The 25312-nt window shown below is 40.5% G+C and overlaps 1 protein-coding gene across 2 annotated transcripts in view; it reads left to right on the forward strand.

The window, feature by feature from the left end:
- The window catches only part of LOC121290126 (secreted frizzled-related protein 1-like), a 98848-nt gene extending 79893 nt beyond the window's left edge, over window positions 1-18955 (forward strand). For both annotated transcript variants that reach the window (XM_041210324.1, XM_041210325.1), the window contains exon 3: window positions 17179-18955. In XM_041210324.1, the coding sequence (XP_041066258.1) occupies window positions 17179-17504 (326 nt within the window). In that variant the 3' untranslated portion in view covers window positions 17505-18955. The remainder of the gene's footprint in view (window positions 1-17178) is intronic.
- Window positions 18956-25312: the final 6357 nt, after the last annotated feature.

Below are 25312 nucleotides of genomic sequence, written 5' to 3' on the forward strand. Positions count from 1 at the left end.
AATGAATGAGCACTGGGTGGTGAAATGTTTGGGGTCAAATGTGCATGAAGTGATGAGTAGGTAGAGCAAAGACAGACGGCAGAATGAGCAGTTCACGTACTGGCAGGGAGTTTTTGACTGTATTGAGTTCTGACACTTATCAGATGTGATTGACCTGGGCTGAACACAATATTACAGGGTATCACATAGTTAGCATGGTGCAATCAGTAACGATCGCTTCCCAATCTCCACAGAACTAGAACTCCATCATTATTCTTATAGGTACAATAGTTGTAGGATTGTTGAAAGTGTGATTCTATCAATAATATAGATGATATTGTTCATATACATCAATTTTTAAAGATTGAAGACTGATTTTAAAGAGAATAAACTGATAAATCACTTACAGTTCATGATTTATTGAATATCAATCCATACGTAAACATGGGACAGTGCAACACCGGAATACTCTAGAAAGTACAGTAATCTTCTGTGTACCAAATAAAGAGTACTAAATAAACACTAAAACTGTGCCATAATAAATGTTGCAAATGAAGCTTTGATATTACTAACTAGGTCTGAGGTGATTACAGTCTGGGTGCTACGAATAGAAGAAAATTTTGAATTGATTTTTTTTCTAAACAGCCTGTCTTGTTTTACAGTTTTACATTCTATCAATTTAAAAATAATTTTAGCCATTAAATAGCAAGTGCTAGATGGTGTCATCGATGTTGGCTGAGAGCAGTCTACATTGCAAAGCACCATCTGGACCACAATGAAGCTGAAGCTTAATCTGGTCAATGATTACAACTTTTTTGAGATTAATGCGGTCCCTTGAGTTTCTGTGCTCATGAACTCTTTCAAGTCAGTTGTCTCCAAAGACACCACAAGTAGTAACTGCTATGCAATTAAACTGTAAACAAAATCCACAGAAGTAGACAGAAGAAAAAGGATTTAATGTGAATGAGCATTCATTATAGCTTTACAGTCTCTACCAAATAATTCCCTTTAATTCTTCTACATGTAGAAAGATAAAAGAGATGCACGAGTACCAACAATGCAATTGTCTGTAGAGGTGGTCTACTCACAGAGTCAGTCATTCAAAAAAAACATTTTGGACCTAAAAGGTTGCAGTTAGAATGTGCCATTAGTCAAATCTGCACAGGATGTATTTAATAAGGGAATAAAGACTTGCATTAATATAGTGTCTTTCTTGACTGGGGCATTCTAGAGTGTTTCAGAGCCAATGCAGTGCTGATGAGGCGTTGTCACTGTTGTCGTGTAGGTCAATGATTACAGCTCTTCTGAGATTAATTCAGTCCCTTGGGTTGCTGTGCTCACTAACTCTTTGCATTGAATTAAATGACCAGCTAATCTGATGATCCAAAAAAAAACTGCACCTCCATCAGTGCAGCATTACCTCAGCACTGTACTGATGTCTCAGCCTGGGTTATATGCTCAAGTTTCTGAATTGGAATTTAACCTACAACCTTCTGACTTGGAGAGAGCCATGAACCATGGCTGCCATTTACAGATGCCTGCACGTATGAAAGCAGAGACTCCCTGTACTATGGAATACACCCTCTATATTGCAGGATAGATTCCATAAAAATAATGGTGAATTACCAAGACATAGTAGCCCCTGCATCTTAGATGCATGAGGCAGCTAAAGCATTCCATTATCTCCTGTCCATAGCCAATGTTCTTGTGTTGCTCCAGCATCTGTTGATCAGCTGGAGATCTCCACTGACTGGGTGGCACCAGTTTCATCTTGGGTTGCCCCAAGATGCAGTAGGAGCCCATTGTATGAACTGATGGGCAAGCAGATGATGGAAGTCAGGTGACAATGGTCAAGCCAGCTGAGCTGACTTTTACAGATGATGGATGAATCTGAAGGCTGTTCTGAGCATTTTCTTAGTTCAGTGTCGGGTACAAAATCCATCCAGTGTATGCCTCAAATCCTTCAAAGACATCTGGTATCAAAGGCATCCAGTTTCTTTGGCTTGTTTTCAAGTTCCAAGTTTCGCAACCATACAGGAGAATGGAGAGCTCATTTGCAATGTAAAACCGAAGCTTTGTTTTGCTTTGTCTATTCTTGCATTGAGTTCTTTGTCTTCATTGCAAGATACCAACTAGACCACAATGAAGCTAAAACTTAATCTGGTCAATGATTACAGCTCTTCTAAGACTAATTCAGTTCCTTGAGTTTCAGTGCTCACTAACTCTTTCAAGTCAGTTGTTTCCAAAGACACCACAAGTACTAATTACTATGCAATTAAAATGTAAACACAATCCACAGAAGTAGACAGGACACTAAGTTCTTTGTCTATGGCTCACTGACATTAATGGCACTGTCCAGATAAGTGAAGTCCTCTACAAGGTCTGCTTTGTTTTGATTGACATAAACATTTGTTGGTGGTCCTCTGTCACCATACTTTTTTTGTTTTCTTGGCATTTATGGCAATTCCCACTCTTTCAGCCTGATTGCTGATTGAGTTGGTGAGCTGTTGCAATCCTGCTATTCATCTGACAGGGCAGCAATGTTATCAGTAAAGTCCAAGCCTGTAAGCTGACCAATCATTGATTCACATCAATCCAAGATTATCCTTGTTGACTTCTTCAATACCCAATCAGTGGCAACAACAAAAAGAGAGGAAAGGATACAACCTTTCCTAACGTCAATCAGCACATGGAACCAATCACTCTAACCATCCTCTGTCCTGACACAGCACCTGGAATTCTCATAGGTCTTTCCAATAGCTGACACTTTCCTTGATGGGATGCCATATGAGGAGAGAATTTTCCAGTGTGAAGGCCAATGTTGGTTATCAAAAGCCTTGGTGAAGTCCGTAAAGTTGATGGTCAGTGGGTGCTTGGTACTTTTGGCAGTTCTCAACAATGCATCTTAGTGTAAAAATCTGCTCAACATAGAGAGCATTTTGATCTGTAGCCTGCCTGTTGTTATCAAAGTTTACCATCCACTATGTCCTGAATATGGTTAAGGATCATTCAGCAGTAGACTTTACCTGCTATTGACAGAAGAGTAGCTCCCTTCCAATTGTCACATTCAGTGAGATTGCCTTCTTTGAGGATGCATTGGTGAATGCTTGGCTGCTTTTGCCACTCTCCTTTCTCCAATAGGGTGCAGAAGATTTTATGTGGGCCAGCAGTGAGGAATTGTTTCGTGATGTGCTGGTGGGCTAGTGAATGGCTAGAAAACACGCTGACCCCAGTTTTATTTTATGGCTTCTCTAACCACTGTAATATATACAGCGCAAAAGGAGGTCATTTGGCCCATTGAGCCTGTGCCAGCTCTTGGAAAGAGTTAGCTATTTCATGCTGCTCCCCTGTTCTTTTGCCCATAGGCCTACAACTTTCCCTTGCAAGTATTGATCTAACTATTTCAAAATGTATTGACTCTGCTTCTACAACCCATTTCAGGTTGTGCATTCCAATTTATAACAACTTACTGCATAAATATGTTATCTCATTTCACCTCGGGTCCTTTTGCTAATTATCTTAAATTTACTTCCTCTCATTACTGACCTTTCTGCCACTGGAGGGGGAGGGGGAGTGGAAATTATCTCCTTATTTATGCAATCAAAGCCCTTCATGAATTTGAAAACCTGCATTAAATCAATCCTTATGCTTCTCTGCTCTAAGAAGAACAATCCCGTCTTGAGTTTCTCCAAGTAACTGAAGTCTCGCATCCTTGGTGCCAATCTAGTAAAATCTCTCCTGCACCTTCTCTAAGTCCTTGGCTGCATGGGTCCCCAAACTGGATACAATACTCCTGCTGGAGGCCTAACCGGTTAGTGCTGCTTGCAGAGACATGGTTGAAAACAATCTTTTTTGGATTGATTACAGTGCTTCCTGTTTTGTCATGTGTTTGGGGTCCAGATAGGATTACTTGGGGTTTGTCTACTTCCCTTAAGTAAGCTACCCAAGACTGTTGTTTGCTAAAACCATCATTATTTATTTACAGCTCTATGTACAACTATTGCATGAGGTTGGATTTCACTCCCCTCCAGATCTGTTACTTACTCATGTGTCATTACATCATGGTGAAATCAGTATCAGATGCTTCTGATGTTAATCCTTTACTATACAACTCCCCTGCCCCCCAAGACTTTATCCTAATTATATACATCGTCCTACATTTTAGCCCAAAGTCGCAGATTTCACATGGTTAGTCTCTGAAGTGCCTTGACCAATCTCTCTGCTCTTGCTCTGATTTCTTTCTGAGGTCGAGGACATTCTGCGCTCTCTCTTGATATGATATAAGTGTCCTTCTCATGTGTGGTTCTAGAGCTTTGTTTTATTTCTTGTTCTTTATCTTAGTCCGGTTTTGAATAGTAAGCCCAAGTTTCTATTGGATTTTTTTCCAAGGATAATAAGGCACTGCAGTTTCTCCTTATATTTCCCTGGTCTGTCTCAACCCTGTAAGATTTTGGTTGTGGAGCTCTTTCTGTCCTTATGCCTACTTTTTGTTGGCCTTATATCCATATTCTCTACCCAGGCTGCAGCATTGATAAGTCTCATGCTGTCTGCCTGAAGTTGAAGTTATGAGCTTGTCTCTGTTCCTCCTCAGGCTTTTTGACTCACTCTGTCATGTGAGGTAATATTTGGTTTTAGTTTCTTTTGCAGAGTTGGAAGTTGTGTTGTCAGTTGTCTTCCCATTAACAACTCTGATGATGAGAACCCATTTTGTAGCACTGAAGTCCTATAACTAAGAAGGGCTAAGTTAAAATCTTCATTCTTCTTCATCAAGTCTTTGATGGTTCGCACATCTCTCTCAGCTTCTCCAATAGTCTGAGGATATCGAGGTGAGCCAATCACGTGAATGAATCCATACTCCTTCACAAAGTTGTGGGATAATTAATTAGCAAATTGTGGCCCATTGTCTGACACCACAATGTGTAGCATAAATTCTCTTCTGTGATTGAATGACTGCTTCCACTGTGATGCTGTGCAGTCTGTTAACTTCAGTCCATCTAGTGTGGTAATCAATGACGATAAGAAATACTTTGTCTTTAAAATCAAATAAATCCATTTGTGGGTTAGGGCATTAGGGTTGGGTTAGTGCATTAGGGTTAATGCAGTAGGGTTAAGAGGTTCTCTTTGCTCTTGGCTGTTCACTGCATACATAAGGCAATTTGAAATTAGTTCTTCAACAGAATGAGTAATGCCTGACCATCAGACCGATTGCTGGGCTCTTGCTCGACAGATTGTTTTATCCCTAAGTGATCTTGATGAATTTTTCGGAGAATATCAATCCGAAGTGTTCTCAGGATGGCTATTCTGCTAATAAAAAATAGGAGGTCACAAATGATTGTGAGGTGCTTTCTTTGTTCAAAGTACTTGCCTACTACTGGATTATGAAGAGTATAGTGTGGCCATTCTTCTAGACAGTATTCCCTTATCTGGACACATTCGTCATCTTGCTGTTGTGCTTGCTTTATCTCCAGCAATTTCTTTGCAGTAGCTGGTCGATGTTTTGTAATGAGTGATGTATACACTTCCACCTCCTTGATGAAATTCAAATCTTCCAGTTTGGTTCTTTGAACTGGTATTTGTCTGCTGTCGCCTGGTACTTCCATTGAATGTACTCAGTTACTGAACCATTCCTTGTTAGCCTTGATCTGAAGCACTGGATTCTAAGCAGCATCTTTGCAGTCTCCTTCATGCTCAGAACAGTGACTAATCGCTTATGTGGTTTCAATTTTAAACCACAATTCCATCACATTGTCTGAGAACTTAATGCATGCCATGTTGCTGCCAATGCTTCCTTCTCAATTGTAGTATATCTTTTTTCTGTCTTCGTGAGTGATATCAAGTTGTAATAAACTGGTCGATGTTTACCATCTCTTTGGACTTGTAGATGATGCATCTGCTGCTACTATGCTTAGCAGTTCTGGATCAAAGTGCATTAAAATTTCAAGAGATTAGAAGATTTTTGATTTTTGTATTCATTTTGCTGGTCTACATTTTGGCACCACTGTTGACTGTCTCAACAGCTGTCTCAATGGCTCATTGACTTCTGCCAAATTTGAGAGGAACTTGCCTACTTGGTTGACCATTGCTTGGAATCTCTGTAGCTCTGTAATGTCCCAGGGTTGTGGGAACTCTTTAATCATCTTTTTTCTGGGGACTGGCTTCCTCAGGCTTGCACGGTGTGCTCTTAAAAAATTTAATGGTAGGTTTTGCAAATTCACATTTCTTGTTCAATGTCAAACCTGCATCCTGTCGAATTTCAGGACTATGCTCACTCTATGGTCATGCTCTTCATTCGTGGATCGGTGTATGAATATGTCATCCATGTGGCATATCACTCCTATGCCTTCTAGGGTCAGAGGTATCATTCTGTGGAATATTTATAGAACAGACACAATTCAAACTGGTGATCCATTAAAGCAATAATAACCGAATGACATTATAAAAGTGGTCAGCAATCTGGATTCCTTGTCCAGGGGCAACTGCCAAAATCCGCTGTTTGCCTCTAATTTGCTAGTTTGGCAAGATATTCATCCAATGAGGCTATCGGGTGGCTCTTACATTCCACTGATTTGCTTAGTTGTGTTAAAACCACAATGAGCTGTTTGACTTTGGGACCATGACCATTCCATTCGGTTTGGTTAGTAGAGGGATAACACCCTTTTATAGCATGTGCTCAAGTTCACCCTTGACTTTGACAAAGAGTGGGTGAGGGACCTTGTTTGGTGTGAAGAGACAAATTGGTTTAGCATCAGCTCTTAAGATAACATGGTATTCAGTCTTGATTTTTTTCCAAGCCTGTAAATAATCTTGGAAATTCATTCCTGCATGTGCTACTGTACTGCTCTTCTGCAACTTCACCAGCTTGACAGATCAGCTTCAATTGTAAACATGCATTCATGCTTAATAATGATAACTGTTGGTTCTGTACAGTGTACAGAGGTTCAATGATTCCTCTATCCCTCTATTTTAATTTTGCTAAATGTTGTACTATGACTTTCAGTGTAGTCCCACCTGGACCTTGTAGCTGGATAGATGATGGTTGTGGTATAATGTGCTTAAGCTATTTTTTCAGATAAGAGCGAAACACCTGCCCCTGTCTGTCATTTAAACGCTGCGGGGTGTTGAGATACTTCAAACTTAATGCTCCAGTATTTATTTTCTGTTTCATGTATTTCTCCTAGGAAAATTATTTCCTTTTTCTGTGGTTCTTCCACTACTTGTATGTGGTTTGGCTTTAATATTTTTTTCTTTCCTTTTGCAGGCTGTGTTTTAAATCGGCAGACAAGTCTAAAATATCCTAACTTCCCACAGCTGTGGCACTCTGCTCCCCTTGCTGGACACTATTCCCACTTGTGCACACTTATCACCATTTTTGCAGGCTTTTGCCTTGGTGTGTTTCCCCTCTTCTGGCCTATGTATTGAATGGCCTCACTCATTGGTTTCCACAGGATCTCACTTCCCTTGGGAGCAATTGCTCTATTTAACTCTCTCAGCTCAGTTTGTCTCGCAATTTGTACAGCCTTCATTAAAGTTAAATCTTCTCTTGTTTGCAAGAGATCTGATTGAGCTTCATCAAAGACACCAACTACTATGTGATCATGAAGCAATTCTTCCCTTAATATTCCAGAGTCGCAAATTTCTGCACGCCTGTACAGATTGGTCATGTACAAAACCATGCTTTCATGTGGTCTTTGTTTTCACTTGTTAAATTTTGACTTCCTGTGATTAAATTTTTGCGAACACTGAAAAACAAATCAAATGCTTAGAGGACCATGTCATAAGTGCTTGAAACCTCATTGATTCCCTGTCTCGCTATCATGTTGTCCACAATAGCTCTAACTGCATAGAGTAAAGTACTGACCCAATTATTGTGTTCCTTTTTGTGCAAACTGGAAGCAGTTCTACATCTGGAAACTTCTTTCTCCAGTTATTGCAGCACTGAGTTTGTGGGATAATTAGCACTTGTAGTGCTTCAGAAAGGTTCTGAATAGCAGTGTAGATTCCGTGCTTCTACCAAGCTCTGGACTCGTTCCTGCTTCACAAGTGTAGCTTGGTAATTCTGGCCTGTGCTCACTGCTGTCTGGTCCCTCAGCTTGCATCTGCTACACCCTGAAATGCTATTACTGTTTTGGTGAGCCTTCAATCCTTTCATCCTTCTTTCAAGGATTTGTGGGCTTGTCAGGTCTGCTGTCTTTACTTGAAGTTGTGCTGGGTCTTTCACTTTCTGTATTCTACCACCATGTTTCATCGTGTGGTCAGTGTCTGGATGGGGTTCTTTGGGGTTATTGTCTACTTTCCTTAAGTAAGCTACTCAAGACTGTAGTTTGTTAAAAACAATATTTATTTACAGCTCAATGTATATCTTGAGAATTTTCCATGAGGTTGGACTTCACCTCCCTCTAGATCGCTGTGACTTAGTCATGTGTCATTACATCATAGTTACATTAGCATCAGGTCCTTCTGATGTTAAGTCTTTACTCTACACTTAAGGCAGTAATTCTGAGAAGTAAATATCCAAGTTCCCTGAAAAAGATATTTTGAGGTATATTGGCTCGAAAGATGTTTTTTTTAAATAAGCTTGAAGACCTAAAGGCTGGTTTTACAGAATAGTGCTATAAGTAGGGAGTCTTCCCTTGCTGAAGTATAAGAGTAGGTTGGAAAAGCAAGCACTGATTGCACACACTGATTTTCTGTCCATGAACATTAATCAAGATATGAACTCCCAGTGAGCAAATTTTCCCTGCTGGGAGCATAATTTAGCGAAATATGCTGTGGTAATGGCACCACCTAATTAGTGTGTTCTGATAATTGATAGCACGAAGGCCATTGGCATACCATGTCAGCACCAACAATGTAGTGGAGTAGTGAGAGGGAGAGAGAGAAGACAGAATGGAACACAAGTGATGGTATCAATTAAAAAAGAGCTAACTTGCATTTACATGGCACCTTTCATATGCTTAGAATATCTCCAAGAACATCACAGCCATTAATTACTTGGAGGTGCAGTGGCTGCTGTTCAGTGGGTAAATCAGGCCAGTTATCCCACAACCTGTCCAGGAAAGCAGTTGAACAACCCATTGATCTGCTTCTGATGGTGCTGGTTGAAGGATGAATGGTGTCAGGATACTGGGAAAGCTCCCTGCTCTTTTGAGAAAGAGTATTTTGGGATTTTTTTTATAACCATATAAATATTTGGACAGCACCTCTGTTTAGGGTCAATCTTAACTCTACTCACGTCATGAAAACTAGTGTAACTGACTGTGTTCCCATGGCCTTGAGAGCTGAGGAGCAGGACAGCTGGCAGAAAGTAGAGATGTCCTGCTTTAAGTCTGCATATTAGGACCTGATGATGTCCACAGCTGACACATCCAACCCTACAACCCTCCATGATCTCTGCCCTCTTGTGCATCCCTGATTTTAATTGTTCCACCACTGGCAACTGTGCCTTTAACTATCTCGGCCTGAATCTATGGATTCCCTCCCTAAACCCCTTCTCCCTCCAGCCATTTAAGACACTCATTAAAACCTTTGACCAAGCTTTTCTTCACCTGTCCTAACATCTCATTAGGTGGCTCAATGTGAAATTTGGTTGCATAATAGTCCTGTGAGTATTTTTACTATACTAAAGGCATTACATAAATGCACGTTATTGTTAGAAACAGAAAATACATCAGCTATCCACAGGCAGTCCCAATTCCAAGAATGTTCAGCATTGGTAATTTGTTTTTTTGTTTGTCACATTTAACTTATTGAATGACAAATTGAATTTGGTTTCCTAAGTTCTAACTGATGGTGACCTCATGGTTTTGTTTTAATCTTGATTCAAAGAGCATTCTACCCTCCAATATGTCCCACTTGTCCACAGTTCTGCACCCTGCATGCCCTACACCATTTCTATAACCTTTTCTTAGCCTTCTGTCATCTTCAACCAGTTGCTTCAAGGTGTACACAACAACTTGGAGATTGCTGTCTCTGCAAAATTTCGACTGGCCCTGTTTCCTTTGAGAGGTGCCTTGTCTTTAGTGCGTGATTTCCCCCAACAAAGCAGCAACTCGGCAGACTGGCATGCCTGACCAAGCTCCATGTTATGAGGCATTAGCCATACCTTGCTAAAAGTGATACCATATGTAGTCTCTACATAAATGATGCTCCATTTCATGGTACAAAATGTGTCAAATAATCAGCAGAATATTTACATCCATGAACATATAATATCTTATACCCAGTTTTCATCCTCACAGATGGTAGTTGAATCTAGAATGTGGCTTAGGGGGAAAATGTGTTTGTATCTCATCCACGTAGTTGATTCTTTGAATGTAAACAGCAAGTCATTGAATCATGTAAGGGATGGGGTTGATTCCAATCACTTAACATCAATAAGCACACTTTCAAGCAGAAAATCAGAATTGGGCAATGCTGCACCTCCTGAAGGCACAGAGACCATTATGGAAGGGACTTATGCTGCCTTCATGTCTGAGTTCAACCTTCCCTTTTTATATGATGATTGTCACCATACGTTAGGCATCTACCTTGTGAGCCCCCAGAAATTTAACACGTCCAACACAGTCAGGCAACCAATAAGCATTGTGAAATTATCTGAGTTATCAATCATGGCAAACTTAAACTGTCACATGCATCAGTGACAACATCTAAACATTTCCACAAGTCAGCATTTTAGAGTGTGAAAGAGTAAGGCACTCAACAAATATATCGAGTTGTGTGTGTTTTTATAGTTTTGTTTTAAAAAAAAAGGAAAATCAAGTCAATTTATTAGTTGATATCCTAAGAGAAATTTGGCAAGTTTGGAGATGTTGGCAAAGTTTGCAACAAGATCCGATGCAGGTTGTGGCATCGACTGGGCTTAGAGTAAGTGGAAGCGGCAACTAAAATAGGACACAAGAGTGGGTGCTGCAGACTACATCCTGACTAAAAGTATTCAGTATGACTTCAACTTGTATTTTTAAATCATTATTAGGATATAGGTGTCAGTGGCAAGGCCAGTATTTATTGCCCTTTGCAAGCTGCCCTGGAGAAAGCAAAGGTGTTGGTAACGCCTTTGAATGTCATGGGGAGGTGGATGGACTTGTTGAAACCACTCATTGCCTGGCACCTGTGTGGCACTAATATCACTAGTCACTTATTTGCCCCAAGTTAAGTTTTTGTCTAGGTTTTGCTGCATGTGGGCAGGAACTGTTCCATTATGTGAGGAATTGTGAATGAAACTGAAAGCTGCAATCATCAGTTAACAGTTTCACCCCAAACTTTAGGGCTGAAAGTCTTTAATGAGTGGCTGAAGACAGTCAGTCCTTGGGCACAGCCCTGGGGAATTCCTGCAGCGATATCGTCAGTATGAATTTGTCGTAGAAAGATGACAGCGATGATCTCAAACATTCCTTCAATAACTAAGAGAGCAGAATTGTAAATTTCAAGCATCAACATCTTGACTTATTCCTAAATGAAAAGGACCATAATGGGTGATAAGTAGATCATGTGTGCAATTGCTTTATTGTTTGTATTCAACTTTTCTTAATAAATGGTCAAGTAAAAACGATGTTTGAAATTTTGGTACTTCAGCTAATGTAGCACTTGTAGGATAGAATTAGCGGAAGGACATGAGTAATTTTGGAACGAATTGCTTCAAAAGGCACTAATGATAGTAATTAAAACTAGGTTTTGCAAGAAGCTGATTGGATTGTGGGAGAGAATAGGTTACTATTTAAGTAGTTGGGGAGCTGACCAAATTCTCAGGCTTGATGAAAAAAAGACTGAACAAGACACTGTATTGTGTCACAATATTATCAGCAGTTCAGCAAAATCACCTCAAGCAGTTGAGAGATGGGCAATAAAAGCCAGCTTTGCCTTCAACACATGTCATGAGAATGAATTTTTAAAAATCAGTTATTTTTGTCTTTACTGACTTCATTTTTATTAATTTCATAAAATTTCACATCAAATGGTATTCTTTTTAAATGAAGACTGTGGGCTGGATTTTCACAGAGTCAGAGAGACTCCGTGGAGGGGTGAAAATGGCGGCCAGCGCCGGATTCCAGGATTGCCGACCCCATTCCCGGGGTTTCTGATTTTTGGGAGTGCTTTTTAAGGGCACGGGCTCATCGGGTCGAGAGCCCACACCCTGCGCTCCCCACCTGGCTGGCTCCAATGTGGGAATAAGCATGTCCTAGTCCTCCGCAACTTTCCTAGAGTCGGACCAGCTTTTCAAAGAGTCCTGCTTTATGGCACCTCAGAAGTGTGGTGAACTATAGTCTGCATGAAGAAACCTTTTTAAGGTAAGATCAAAAGGTCCTCCTCATGCCCCCCATGCCAAAGTATGGCCCTACCCACCCCTGATGGTCACTCATGCCCCCATGCCAAGCTGACACTTCCAAGCCAATTCACCCACTATATACTTTATAAAGAACCCGATAGTGTCAATAGGAACTGTTTAAAAAAATAAAGCTTTTTTAAAAAAAAGTCATTCGTTGATAATTGTCCACTTTGTTTAAAAAAAAACTTTTACAACAAGCCAATAAAAATGTCAATCATCCAGACCCCTGAAAGTATCAATAGCAGAAACTGCAAGCATTTAACCTCTTTCTCATGTGTAAATTAACATTGTACAATTGACAGAAGAGATCAGATAGACAGAGATGTCAATCAAGTGATGTTTTCCCTGGGGCGCAGCTGTTTCAGCATTGTAATGGATTTCTGGGCGCCCAGGCAAGCCTCATTATGGGCTTCGAAGTGCCATAGCTTGCTACGAGGGTTATAGACAGTGGGTAGGGGGTATGAGGGGGCATGAATGGGGCGTGGGGAGTGAGAGTGGTGTGGCCTTGAGGGGCCCGTAACTGGGATATAGTCTCACAGCACCAAGGCAGGCCTTTTAATTCTGGTGAAGAGTCATACGAACTCAAAACGTTAACTGTGTTCCTCTCCGCAGATGCTGTCAGACCTGCTAAGTTTCTCCAGGTATTTTTGTTTTTGCTTTTAATTAGCTCGCCTTGGTACTTGGCGGCCCCCTTGGCTGCCTCCAGACTTTTTTCCTGGGTTGGCTAGCCCGAATTCAGCCATCACCCACCCCATGGAATGAAAATTCCCTCTCCCCTGACACTTTCTCCCGATGCAGGCAGGCTGAGCCAGGAATTTTCCCAACTCCTGCTATCTGCCTTGAGGATGAAAATCCATGAAAGGAATGCAAACCGATAAACTCTGGGAGGTGTCTTCAGATGTCAAACATAACTTTTCTGCAGCTGGAATTCAGGGCCATATCAAAGAACCTTTTGAAAAGGTGAATAGTTACATATTTAAGATTAAATTTTATTTTTGAAGGGAGTTTTTTCGTATCCATTTCTGTTCAATATTTTGATTACCTATTGGAAAAAAATGTACCTGTAAATTCAGATTCCTGGCACGAACATAAATATAGTTGAAATTAAAACACTTCTGACGGCCTTCAGGTTAATTACTATTTTCATCAATGTTAATTAAGCTCCTTCAGTGTCTTGGGCTCAGTAGCTCTTCCAAGTCATTTTTCATCCCCTGTGGATCTAACAACAGCTTAGCATTCCACTCGGGGAAAAAATATGCCAAAAATAATAGTTAAAATGCCAGATAGACTTATAAGTTTAGCCTGATGGATTTGTCACACCTTGTCCTCCTCAAAATGCTTCGGTGTTTACAGCAAAGTTGAGAGCTCTTGCTGATCGAGAAGTCTGGTAGGATCCTGGCCTCTCAGCCAGCATCACCAGCAGGAGAAGACTGATGCAGTCGTTTGCTGGGGGTGAACTTTACACTTAGCAAATTGGCAACAACATTTCACTAGACTTCAAAATAATGCTTGGGTTGTAAAGCACTTTCGAACCTCCTAGGGTGTGGTAAAGCACAATGAAAGTGCAATTTTTCTGCTTCTTTGGCAGTTGCCATTTGAGAATGATGGTCAGTAAATTTAAAAAAAACTGGTATCTGATCATGCCCCGTGACAGATAATTAGAATAAGAAAGTTACCCGCGTGAAGCCATTGGATGACAAGGTTCTGAACAACATGGAAAAAAATACAAATTATTTTTCATATCCTACAAAACCAATGAGAGGAAGTACACAGCAAGGTTGTGCAAACGTTTAGATTCATAAGACTCTGAAATGCTAGTCTCATGGCTTTGGCTGTTGATCTTACTCTTGCACTTGGAACGCAACAGAACCAAATTGTCCAAAGCAAAATACTGCTGATGTTGGAAGTCTGAAATACAAAGGAAAATACTAAGCATGTCAGGCAGCATTTGTGGCGGTGACATCGGCCTAAAACATGAACTCTGGTTCTCTTGCCACAAATGCTGCCTGACCTGCTGAATATTTCCAGCAATTTATTTTTAATTCGGAACTAAACTGTCTCTGGACACCTGAGGTCTGACAGCTGTTGTTGAAGTTTACAAACCCATGGCCAAATTTTAGTTTAGATACACTTGAAACTCGAGCAAAATCATCCATGATAAGCTATCATATTGTTTTTGTAAATTAAAGTCAGTTGAGTATTTCACTCTGTTGAGACTAATGGAGATGGGGATAACATATATTGATGCATGTATTGTTCAAGATGTATGAAGCAGAGTTAGAAAATATGGAAACTTGATAGACAATGTGGGGAAGCTGACTTAATGCCTTAGGGTTTTGTCTGGCAATGCCACATTCACACCTGCAGGATTGCAGCTGTTCGACATACATGTTGTCTTCAGCATCCATTGAAGTAAAGGTTCACCAGATCTCACAACTTGAGAGAATTTTACTAAAGCATGTTGGAGAAATTGTTTTTTTTTCTGCTTTTAAAAAGATGAAGAAAGTGCGCTCAAATTCCAGTTATAACCGAGTCCAGGCAGCTTGCCAACATCTTTTAATTAGATGTAGAGATAAGTTTCTGCCTAAGGGGAGGAGACTGAAACTACAGAATTCTCGTGAACAAATCCAATAAGGAATGCAGGAGAAATTTCTTTACTCAGAGTGTAAAGTGGTTCCACACAGTGTGGTTAAGGTGAATAGCAGAGATACATTTCTGGGAAAGCTCAATAAGTACATGAGGGAGAAAGGAATGGAAGAACATGCTGACAGGGTTAGATGAAGTTGAGTTGGAGAAAGCTCAATGGAGCACAAAAGCCAGCATGAACCAATTGATCCAAGTTGCTTAATTTTTGTGCTGTAAATTCTACATAAGACTATAAGACATAGGAGCAGAAAATTAGGCCAGTCGGCCCATCGATTCTGCTCCGCCATTCAATCATGGCTGATAAGATTCTCAAACCCATTCTCCCGCCTTCTCCCTGTAACCTTTGATCCCCTTACCAATCAAGAACCTATCTATCTCGGTCTTAAATACTTAAATACACTTAAATGACCTGGCCTCCGTAGCCTTCTGTGGCAATGAATTCCATAGATTCACCACTCTCTGGCTAAAGAAGTTTCTCCTCATCACTGTTCTAAAAGGTCTTCCCTTTACTCTAAGGCTGTGCCCTCGGGTCCTAGTCTCTCCTACTAATGGAAATATCTTCCCCACATCCACTCTATCCAGGCCTTTCAGTATTCTGTAAGTTTCAATCAGATCCCCCCTCATCCTTCTAAACTCCATTGAGTATAGACTCAGAGTCCTCAAAAGTTCCTCATATGTTAAGCCTTTCATTCCTGGGATCATTCTTGTGAACCTCCTCTGGACCCTCTCCAGGGCCAGCATATCCTTCCTGAGATATGGGGCCCAAAATTGCCCACAATATTCTAAATGCGGTCTGACCCGAGCCTTATAAAGCCTCAGCAGCACATCTCTGCTTTTATATTCTAGTTCTATCGAAATAAATGCCAACATTGCATTTGCCTTCCTAACTACCGACTCAACCTACAAGTTGACTTTAAGAGAATCCTGGACTAGGACTCCCAAGTCCCTTTGCACTCCAGATTTCTGAATTCTCTCCTCATTTAGAAAATAGTCTATGCCTCTATTCTTCCTACCAAAGTGCATGACCTCACACTTCCCCATGTTGTATTCCATCTGCCACTTCTTTGCCCATTCTCCTAACCTGTCCAAATCCTTCTGCAGCCTCCCCGCCTCCTCAATACCACCTGTCCCTCCACCTATCTTTGTATCATCTGCAAACTTAGCCAGGATTCCCTCAGTTCCTTCATCTAGATCATTAATGTATAAAGTAAAAAGTTGTGAAACCAACACTGACCCCTGCGGAACTCCACTAGTCACCGGCCGTCATCCTGAGAAGGACCCACTTATCCCAACTCTCTGCCTCCTGCCAGACAGCCAATCTTCTATCCATGCTAGTACCTTGCCTCTAACACCATGGGCTCTTATCTTACTGAGCAACCTCCTGTGCGGCACCTTGTCAAAGGCCTTCTGAAAGTCCAAGTAGATAACATCCATTGGCTCTCCTTTGTCTAACCTACTCATTACCTCCTCAAAGAATTCTAACAGATTTGTCAGGCATGACCTACCATTGATGAAACCATGCTGATTTTGCCCCATTTTACCATGCACTTTCAAGTATTCTGAAATCTCATCCTTAATAATGGACTCTAAAATCTTACCAATGACCGACGTCAGGCTAATTGGCCCGTAATTTCCCGTCTTTTGCCTCACTCCCTTCTTAAACAGGGTGGTTCCATTAGTGATTTTCCAGTCCTCTGGGACCCTCCCTGACTTGAGTGATTCCTGAAAGATCATCACTAACACCTCCACTATCTCTTCAGCTATCTCATTCAGAACTCTGGGGTGTAATCCATCTGGTCCAGCTGATTTATCCACCTTCAGATGTCCTCTTAAAAACATGTTATGCCAATGCCTCCATCCATTCAAAAATTTTGTAAAGATTATAATTTAGATTGTCTCTCATAACAAGCCAAAGTGGACTCTGTAAGCCAGATCGTTAATATACTATTGTTTTCCTAAAACATTTCTGCTGGAATCTGAAGAAATTCTATGATAGTTAGCAGCTAAACTCAAATCTCACCGGAACAAAGATCCTTGAGTAGTTCAATCCCCAAAAGTTTATAACAATTAAGCAAGGTTATAAAGTGCACTGAAAGCAAATATCCATCCACAAAGCACAAACTCCATAGAGTCTTAAGCTATTGAAGGGAGATTAATAAAAATGTTGTCCATTACTAGTAAAGGTCTCATTTGTTGGCTCTTCAATTAATAATTGTGCTATTTTATTTAAGCTCTAAAAATGAAGATCAAGGAAGTCAAGAAGGAGAACGGAGATCGGAAAATCATACCACAGAAGAAGAAAAAGCCTCTGAAACTGGGACCACTCAAGAAAAAGGACCTGAAGAAGCTGACCTTGTACATTAAGAATGGGGCAGACTGCCCTTGCCACCAGCTGGACAATCTCAACAGTAACTTCCTCATTATGGGCCGCAAGGTGAACAAACAGAATCTCCTGACGGTTATTCACAGGTGGGACAAAAAGAGCAAGGAAGTCAAAAAAGCTGTGAAGAAAATGAAGACTCATGTTTGTCCAACATTCCAGGGGGTCTTCAAATGATTATCTGCTTTGTTCTTTAATCAAACAACAACAGTTGAACTTGCACATGCTTTTTTAAAAAAAAATTAAACTGATTTTTTTCTATAAAATAGGATGCCTTTTTGAATTATGATTTTCCACTTTTATTTAGAACCTGTGTGTAATGAAAATGATTCTTTATTTCTTTCTGTTAATCAATACAATAGCATAGATTATTAAGCCAGAAAGAGAGAAATTTAAAAGGGAGGTATGAGGATGTATTCTGCAGCTTTTTTGCTAATTAAATGGCATCCAAAAATGTTCAGACATCTAGAAAGGGAGTCATAATTAAAGTCCTTCCAAAGTGTGAATGGATTGAATTAAGAGTTAGGAATGATATTTGGAAAATAACAAAAACTGATTTAGCCTTGACCACCCCCACATCCAATTCCTGAATAATCTCCTGAGAACTACAAGAGACAAAAAGCACAGGCTTGAAAAATTTTATTGAGCATTACATTCTTGTCCACACAGTGAGTAATTGGCCAAGATTACAGAGTGCTGGGTTCCCCTGGAAATTTCAGGTCTGCTCAAGGACTCTGGGTGTACACAGTGTTGGCAAAAAAAAACACTGGGCTTCTGCCCAAAATGCTGAACTGAAAATGTTCACTGTTACAGATTAGAATTAACATCTGATCATCACTTTGTCCTTCAGCACAATTGCATGATAAAAACTCCATGAAAGACTTATCAAATTTCACGTGCTGTAGAAATTGGACTATTGCCAAAGACTCCCATCTCCTTCTGGCACTGCAGCTTCATACTTAACAGACTGACAGCTTTGAACTGCTCGAATATTCACCCAGCATTAAGAAGTTATTTGGGGAAAAAAAAGAGCCTTTTGTAATGGACAAATTAGGAAACTTAGGAGAAGATTCAGTAAGTACTAAGTTTTGTTCTTTGTAGTTTTGAAAACATGAGTTAGGAAGGTTGTAAGTTGCACGCTTAAGGTAGAGCTTCATTGCTGTTGGTGTTTGCCACAAGATGATTTTCATACTGGAACAAAATAGTTTTGTAAATTACAATCAAACATCAGCAGCTTCTTCATTTCTTTTGTTTATTCTTTTGTGCTTTTATAATCATTTATGATTTTTCTTACAGATTTACATTCGCTCAGTAAAACAATGGTACGATGATGTTTCTATATCACACTGATTTATTTTCATCTGTTTTAATTAATTCATTTACTTAAAGTTACGATGATTAAGGCCGTAGAGACAGCTTAAAGATGTAAGTGTGTTGCATTTTTTGATCTAAGTGCACTGTGAATGTTTCATTCTGCCATGACAAAGTATCTGGAGAAGTATTGCTTTCAACTGACTTAATTTTACTTATTTCAAACAGTTTGGATAATTGTATGGATTAAAGAGCTGCTTCCTTTGTAGTTCCTTGTAATTAGACCCGCTTTTTGAAAATAAATTGGTTCAAAAATTGAACTTTGTTTCGTATTTCAAAATCTGATTTTTCTAAAAATTGTTTTTTTTGTGGGCACCACAGTGCAGGAAGATAGCAGCAAGACTTTATTCTTGCAAACCATCCTGCAGTTTAAGCTTGGTGGTCTTCAGATAGAGAACTGCAAAGCAGAAACCAGGAAAGTTGGATATGTCCACCTTGTGTTGCCTTTTGGCCTATTTCCAAACAGTTTGTTGTAATGTAGATCTAGGAATTGTCAGGGGAGGTCACTTGCTCTTTTGGTCCTCCTATTAGCAATGCTGCTGGATAGGAGAACTCATTGAATGACTCTGGAGAATTCACTGCTCCATACAAATGAGGGAACGACCAAGATTTGTTCTCCTGTGTTGGGCAAAAAATTAAAAATAAATCAACCCTAGTCTCCACCATTGATTGACAACAGAATATTGGCAAATATGAGAATTGCATAATTCCAATTGATGTCATTCCTTCCACAGCCAAAGAGATTTCCTGACACCTCACAAAGATCGGTCACTTAGGTGATATGTGGGGCCACGCCTCAGCTGAGTCACCATATAACCATATTCATGGGGAGACAGTGCCATGATGGTCATGTCATTGGACTAGTAAGCCAAAGGCCAAGAAAAATTCTCTGAGGCTTGGGTTCAAATCTGGAGTTTTTTAAAGAGGCAACAGAAGGGGGTGATGAGGGTAATGCTGTTGATGTGGTGTACATAGACTTTCAAAAGGTATTCGATACAGTACCACACAACAGACCTGTGAGAAAAGTTATAGCTCGTGGAATAAAAGGGACAGTAGCAACGTGGATTCAGAATTGGCCGAGTAATGGGAAACAAAGAGTAATGGTTAATGGACATTCTTTGGGCTGGAGGAAGGTTTGTAGTGGAGTACCCCAGGGGTTGGTATTGGGACCCTTGCTTTTCTTGATATACATTAATGATCTAGATATTGGTGTGCAGGGAAAAAATTCAAAGTTTGCGGATGATACGAAACTTGGAAGCATTGTAAACTGTAAGGACAACAGTGTAGAACTTCAAAAGGGCATGGACAATTTGGTGGAGTGGTCAAGTAGGTGGCAGATGAAGTTCAATGTGGAGAAGTGTGAGGTGATGCATTTTGGTAGGAAGAACATGGAGAGACAATATAAAGTAAAGGATACAATTCTTAAGGGCATGCAGGAGCAGAGAGACCTAGGTGTATATGTGCATATATCATTAAAGGCAGCTCAACAGGTGGAGAGAGCAGTTAATAAAGCATACAGTATCCTGGGCTTTATTAATAGGGGCATAGAGTACAAGAGCAAGGAAGTTATGCTGAACTTATATAAGACACTAGTTAGACCTCAGCTGGAATATTGTGCACAGTTCTGTGCGCCACACTATAGGAAGAAGGTGAATGTATTGGAGAGGATACAGAAGAGGCTTACAATAATGGTTCCAGGGATGAGAAACTTCAGCTATGAAGGTAGATTGGAGAAGTTGGCACTGTTCTTCTTGGAGAGGAGAAGGCTAAGAGGAGATTTGACAGAGGTGCTCAAAATCATAAGGAGGCTGGACAGAGTAGATAGGGAGAAAATGTTCCCATTCATAAAAGGATCGAGAACGAGAGGACACAGATTTAAAGTGATTTGCATAAGAAGCAAATGTGATGTGAGAATAAACTTTTTCACAGTGTGGTGGAGGCAGGTTCAATCGAGGCATTCAAGAGGGCATTAGGTGATTGTTTCTATTCAAATAATGTGCAAGGGTATAGCAAAAAGACAAGAGAATGGCAATCAGTCATAATGTTCATTTGAGAGCCAGTGCAGACAATATGGGCCAAATGGCCTCCTCTGCACTGTAACAATTTTGTGATTCTGTGAATCCCACCATGGCAGCTAGTGGAATTTAAATTCGAGTTAGTAAAAAATAAACTGTGGAATTGAAAGCTAGTCTCAGTAATGACCTTCAAACTTTCATGAATTGTCATAAAAACCCATCTGGTTCACTAATGTCCTTCAGGGAAGGAAATCTGCCATCCTTACCTGGTCTGGCCTACATGCGACTCCAGACTGACAGCACGGTGGTTGACTCTTAACTACCCCCTGAAATGGCCTAGCAAGCCACTCAGTTCAAGGGCAATTAGGGATGGGCAAGAAATGCTGGCATCCCATGAAAGAATCGATAAGAATATATAGAACAGCAGAAAACTGAAGAATTGAAAGAGTGTGGGAGAAAATATATCAAACCCCCTTTTTTTTTGTAAGACTTAAACCCATATTGCAATCTTGGTTTTTCTTCACATAAGGGGATTGGAGAAACATTTGGTCAATTCAATCCTAAAAAGTGTTAAGCAAAATGCAGAGATGAAATCATGTGACTTCACAATGAGAACCTTTACCACAGAAAGCTGGCCTGTACGCACATGGAAGCAGTTGCTCCATCAAGTGATGTCCATATTAAGTGGATCCACATTTTCCAGAGCAACTGGTTTTTCGGGTAATTCGATAATAATTAATGGCATATGTAGCGAACAAAAAATGTTAAGAGTTGTTTAATCCTCTGTCTGACATTTGAAGGAAAGGAGATATTCATTTTAAACCATTCAATTCAACACAGCTGAAGAGGAAACAAAAGTACGCAGCATTAAAGTGGGAGGTAAAAGTGGCTCTGGCTATCTTCCCGACATAAGTAGGCAAAAGCACCATGTAATACTTGCCTCACGTATATGCAATATTTACGCTGCAGATGTGACATCCTAATTGAGCCAGGGTTGCTTTCCACAGGCTAAAACAAATGGGAACAAAAATTAGCCGTGGGTTTACACTTGCCATTGGCAAATACTGAGCATAATCACATGCCAAGTGACTGCTCAACTTCGTAGTACTCCAGTCCAAAAGCACCATGTAATACTTGCCTCATATATATGCAGTATTTATGCTGCAGATGTGACATCTTAATTGAGCCAGGGTTGCTTTCCACAGACTAAAACAAATGGGAACAAAAATTGGCCATGGGTTTACACTTGCCTTTGGCAAATACTGAGCATAATCACGGGCCGTGTGACTGCTCAACTTTGTAGTACTCCAGTCTAAAGAAATATTACGATGTTATGTTGGAACTAGAGTGCTAACGTTAATTTTCAATAAAATGTAAACAAACAACATGCAAATACAATTGGGCACCATCTCAAGCAGGAAAAGAAACCTGCCTAACCTCTACTTAGTGAAATGCAGTGAGGTTGTACAGCCATGTAATGCTGCTGTTGCCATTCACTGGAAGAAGAGATGAAGGTGCCACCCATCAGGGCAATACTTTAGTTACCTGTGTAGAGCAAAGCTAATACTGCAAGTGATTCTTAAGCTGACCTGGTGGGACACCATAGTAGAAAGGTTTTGGATGTTGGTTAACTGTGGTGTAGGGTGGCTTTGCAGCAGATGTCACAGCTCTGCAACTGGCACTTTACAGACCCTGCAGGTAATTGCCAGAGACACGGTTGGTGCCCTCATGTTAGGTGTGGGCTTGGTGCCTGCTGATCTCATCACCTGTTGACCTCAACATGATTGCTTTCATGTACCACTTAAAATATAAAATGTTGTGATTGCTTTACATTGAAGGAACTAGGCTCTGTTTAGAATGGGGCGTCTGCTTCATGAGGATTCTGTGCATTCAGCAGAGATTGGGCAACAGGTCGAGGTGGCTAATTTGCTAGTTCTAACTTAGCAAAGATCCATCCACCAGTTGACCAATTTCTTGTACAAAAGGCCGTTCTGTGACATAGTTGGTTAAAAACATCATGCTGAGGAGCCATACTGATGAAAAGCTCAGTGATTCACCCATCAGGCTGTGCCAAGGCTGTAGTTGTTAACCAAGGTGGTAATAAGGGTCTTGCAATTGTCCATAGTGTCCCATCACTTGGGAGTGTACAATAAGAAAGGGTTTTCAATTGCTCATTTAGTCTGCAACTGCTCCTTCACTGAAAATATCTCAAGAATGGAAAAATAACATAATTGGAAGGAAACACAGGTAAGGTGGAGACGGGGTTCAAAATCACAAGCCCTTGGCTCAAATTTGGGAGAAGCCATCCTGGATAACCTCATATATTGGAGAATGGAGGGAACAGTGTTATTCAAAAACATCAATAAACAATCTGGGATTCTAATGAGTGCAAGCACGAAATTTTGGGGAAGGAAATCTGTGGGCTAAATAAGATGTACACAAACCATGCCTAAAAGCTGCATGCTCAATTGTCTAATGCATGTTCTGCACGCTTGACAATTGATACATCTGAGCAGAAAATCTATGCTTCTTTTCTTCTACCTTTCAACTCTGTATGCCAGTTTGTAATTTTCACCAAGGTAGCAAGCTGGAATCTACTCCCAAAATCTCAGGACTCAAAGGTTTAGAATCAGCAGAGGAAGACCACAGCTCAAATATTGTGTGTAGTTTTGGTCTCCTTATTTAAAGAAGGATGCAAATACGCTGGAGGCAGTTCAGGGGAGGTTTACTAGATTGATACCTGGAATGAGCAGGTTGTCTTATAAGGCTAGGTTGGACAGACTGGGCTTGTTTCCAGTGGAGTTTCAAAGAGTGAGGGGTGACTTGATTGAAGCATATAAGATCCTGAACGGTCTCAACAAGGTAGACAGTGAAGGATTTTTCTCTTGTGGATGAGTCCAGAACTAGGGAGCGCTGTTTTAAAATTAGGGACCATCCTTGTAGGACAGAGACCAGGAGAATTTTTTTCTGAGGGTTGTGCAGCTTTGGAAATCCCTGCCTCAGAAAACAGTGGAAGTGGGGTCACTGAATAGTTTTAAGGTGGAAGCAGACAGATTCTTGTTAGGCAAGGGAATCAAAGCTTACCAGGTACATGGGAACGTGGAACTGGGAACACAAACAGCCTTGATCTTATTGTGTGACAGATGAGGCCTGAGGGTATGAATGGCCTACTTCTGCTCCTATTTCATATGTTCATATGACTCTGTACCACCACTACCCCCTTCCCCAACCAACGGCACCCCCCCCCTTATATGATTCTGTACCGCCACCCCCTCTTCCTCAACCAACGCCCCCTGCTCAACCCACTTTAATTCATGTTGAGAAAAACTTGGTTTTCACAACAGGACAGAGATAAAGGACTCAGGTTTGTAGAATTGTGGGCACACATTTACCCTGACTGTCCTTTGACAGAGCACATTGGAGTTGCAAAACTATTTGCCATTGGCTGCCCTTCAACCATTTTCCTGAAGTTGATTAACTGTATGGCAATGAAAAGGCGAATTTTTTGCTGACACAGCAATAGCAGGCAACGTAAGCATTTATGTGGGAATTTATTAAAAATTTAAAACTGCAAAAGAAGGATTTCAAAGCCTGACTGCAAGTATAGTGCGGTTATTCAATGTGTCAGACAGCACAGCAGGTTTGCATTAAGCAGAGGGGGATAAAAAGCGCAAGAAAATTCTTCCAACTGCGCAATGTGATATCATACACAATTGCATTTTCTCTTTAGAACACGCATTAAGACAAACTGTAAATTCCCTGCAGCATGCCAATTTTGTCGGCTGTTTTTCTGAGAAACATTGGAAAAACTGATCCATTAGTAATTGTTTTAAGAAACATGAAATGATGGACATACACAACAGTGTTTTTCACTCATTATACATCCGCATGATATAGCAGAATATATAATTAGTAATGACTTGTGTTATTTATGAGCTCTGGTGGAAGGTCATGCAAATCATTTTGGGTATTTACTTTCAGTGAACATGCAGCTGGAAAGCAACCAATGAGTTACAAACTCGAGCTTGGAAATAGACAATTAGACACATTTTTTCTTCAAAAACAGATGGCGTCATCACTGACCCATCACTGTGGAGCAGTATAGTGCTCAGGTAACGAAACGGATAAGTCCAGGGACTCTGGAATAAAGAGCTGGTTTCAGTAAAATTGATGACAAACATATGGGATTGGTTCATGACAGATTTTAAGGAAGGAAACCTGGTGCCTGGTGTAATGTGAAAACCCAATCAACATAGTTGACTTTTAACTGCCCTCTGAACTGGTCAAGCAAGATACTCAATTGTGTCAAATTGCCACAAACAGCAGGAAGAATAAAACTGGATGGACAACTTGTCTGCAACCTAGGCATCAAATTAGGACACGACAAAGGCACACCCAGCTCAATTAACCCTGAAAAGGCCTTTCCCCTCATACTTGGGGACTAGTATCAAAGTTGAGGGGACTGTTCCATAGATTTGTCAAGTAACAGCTTGATATAGTCATATTAGTAGAATGCTGTCTATTAGCCCCAGTACCAGACTTCTCTGTCACCAACGTGATATCCAACTTAAACTCATCCTCACCAATATCTTGCCGTGA

Source organism: Carcharodon carcharias, chromosome 17, assembly GCF_017639515.1.
Source record: "Carcharodon carcharias isolate sCarCar2 chromosome 17, sCarCar2.pri, whole genome shotgun sequence".
NCBI lineage: Eukaryota > Metazoa > Chordata > Chondrichthyes > Lamniformes > Lamnidae > Carcharodon > Carcharodon carcharias.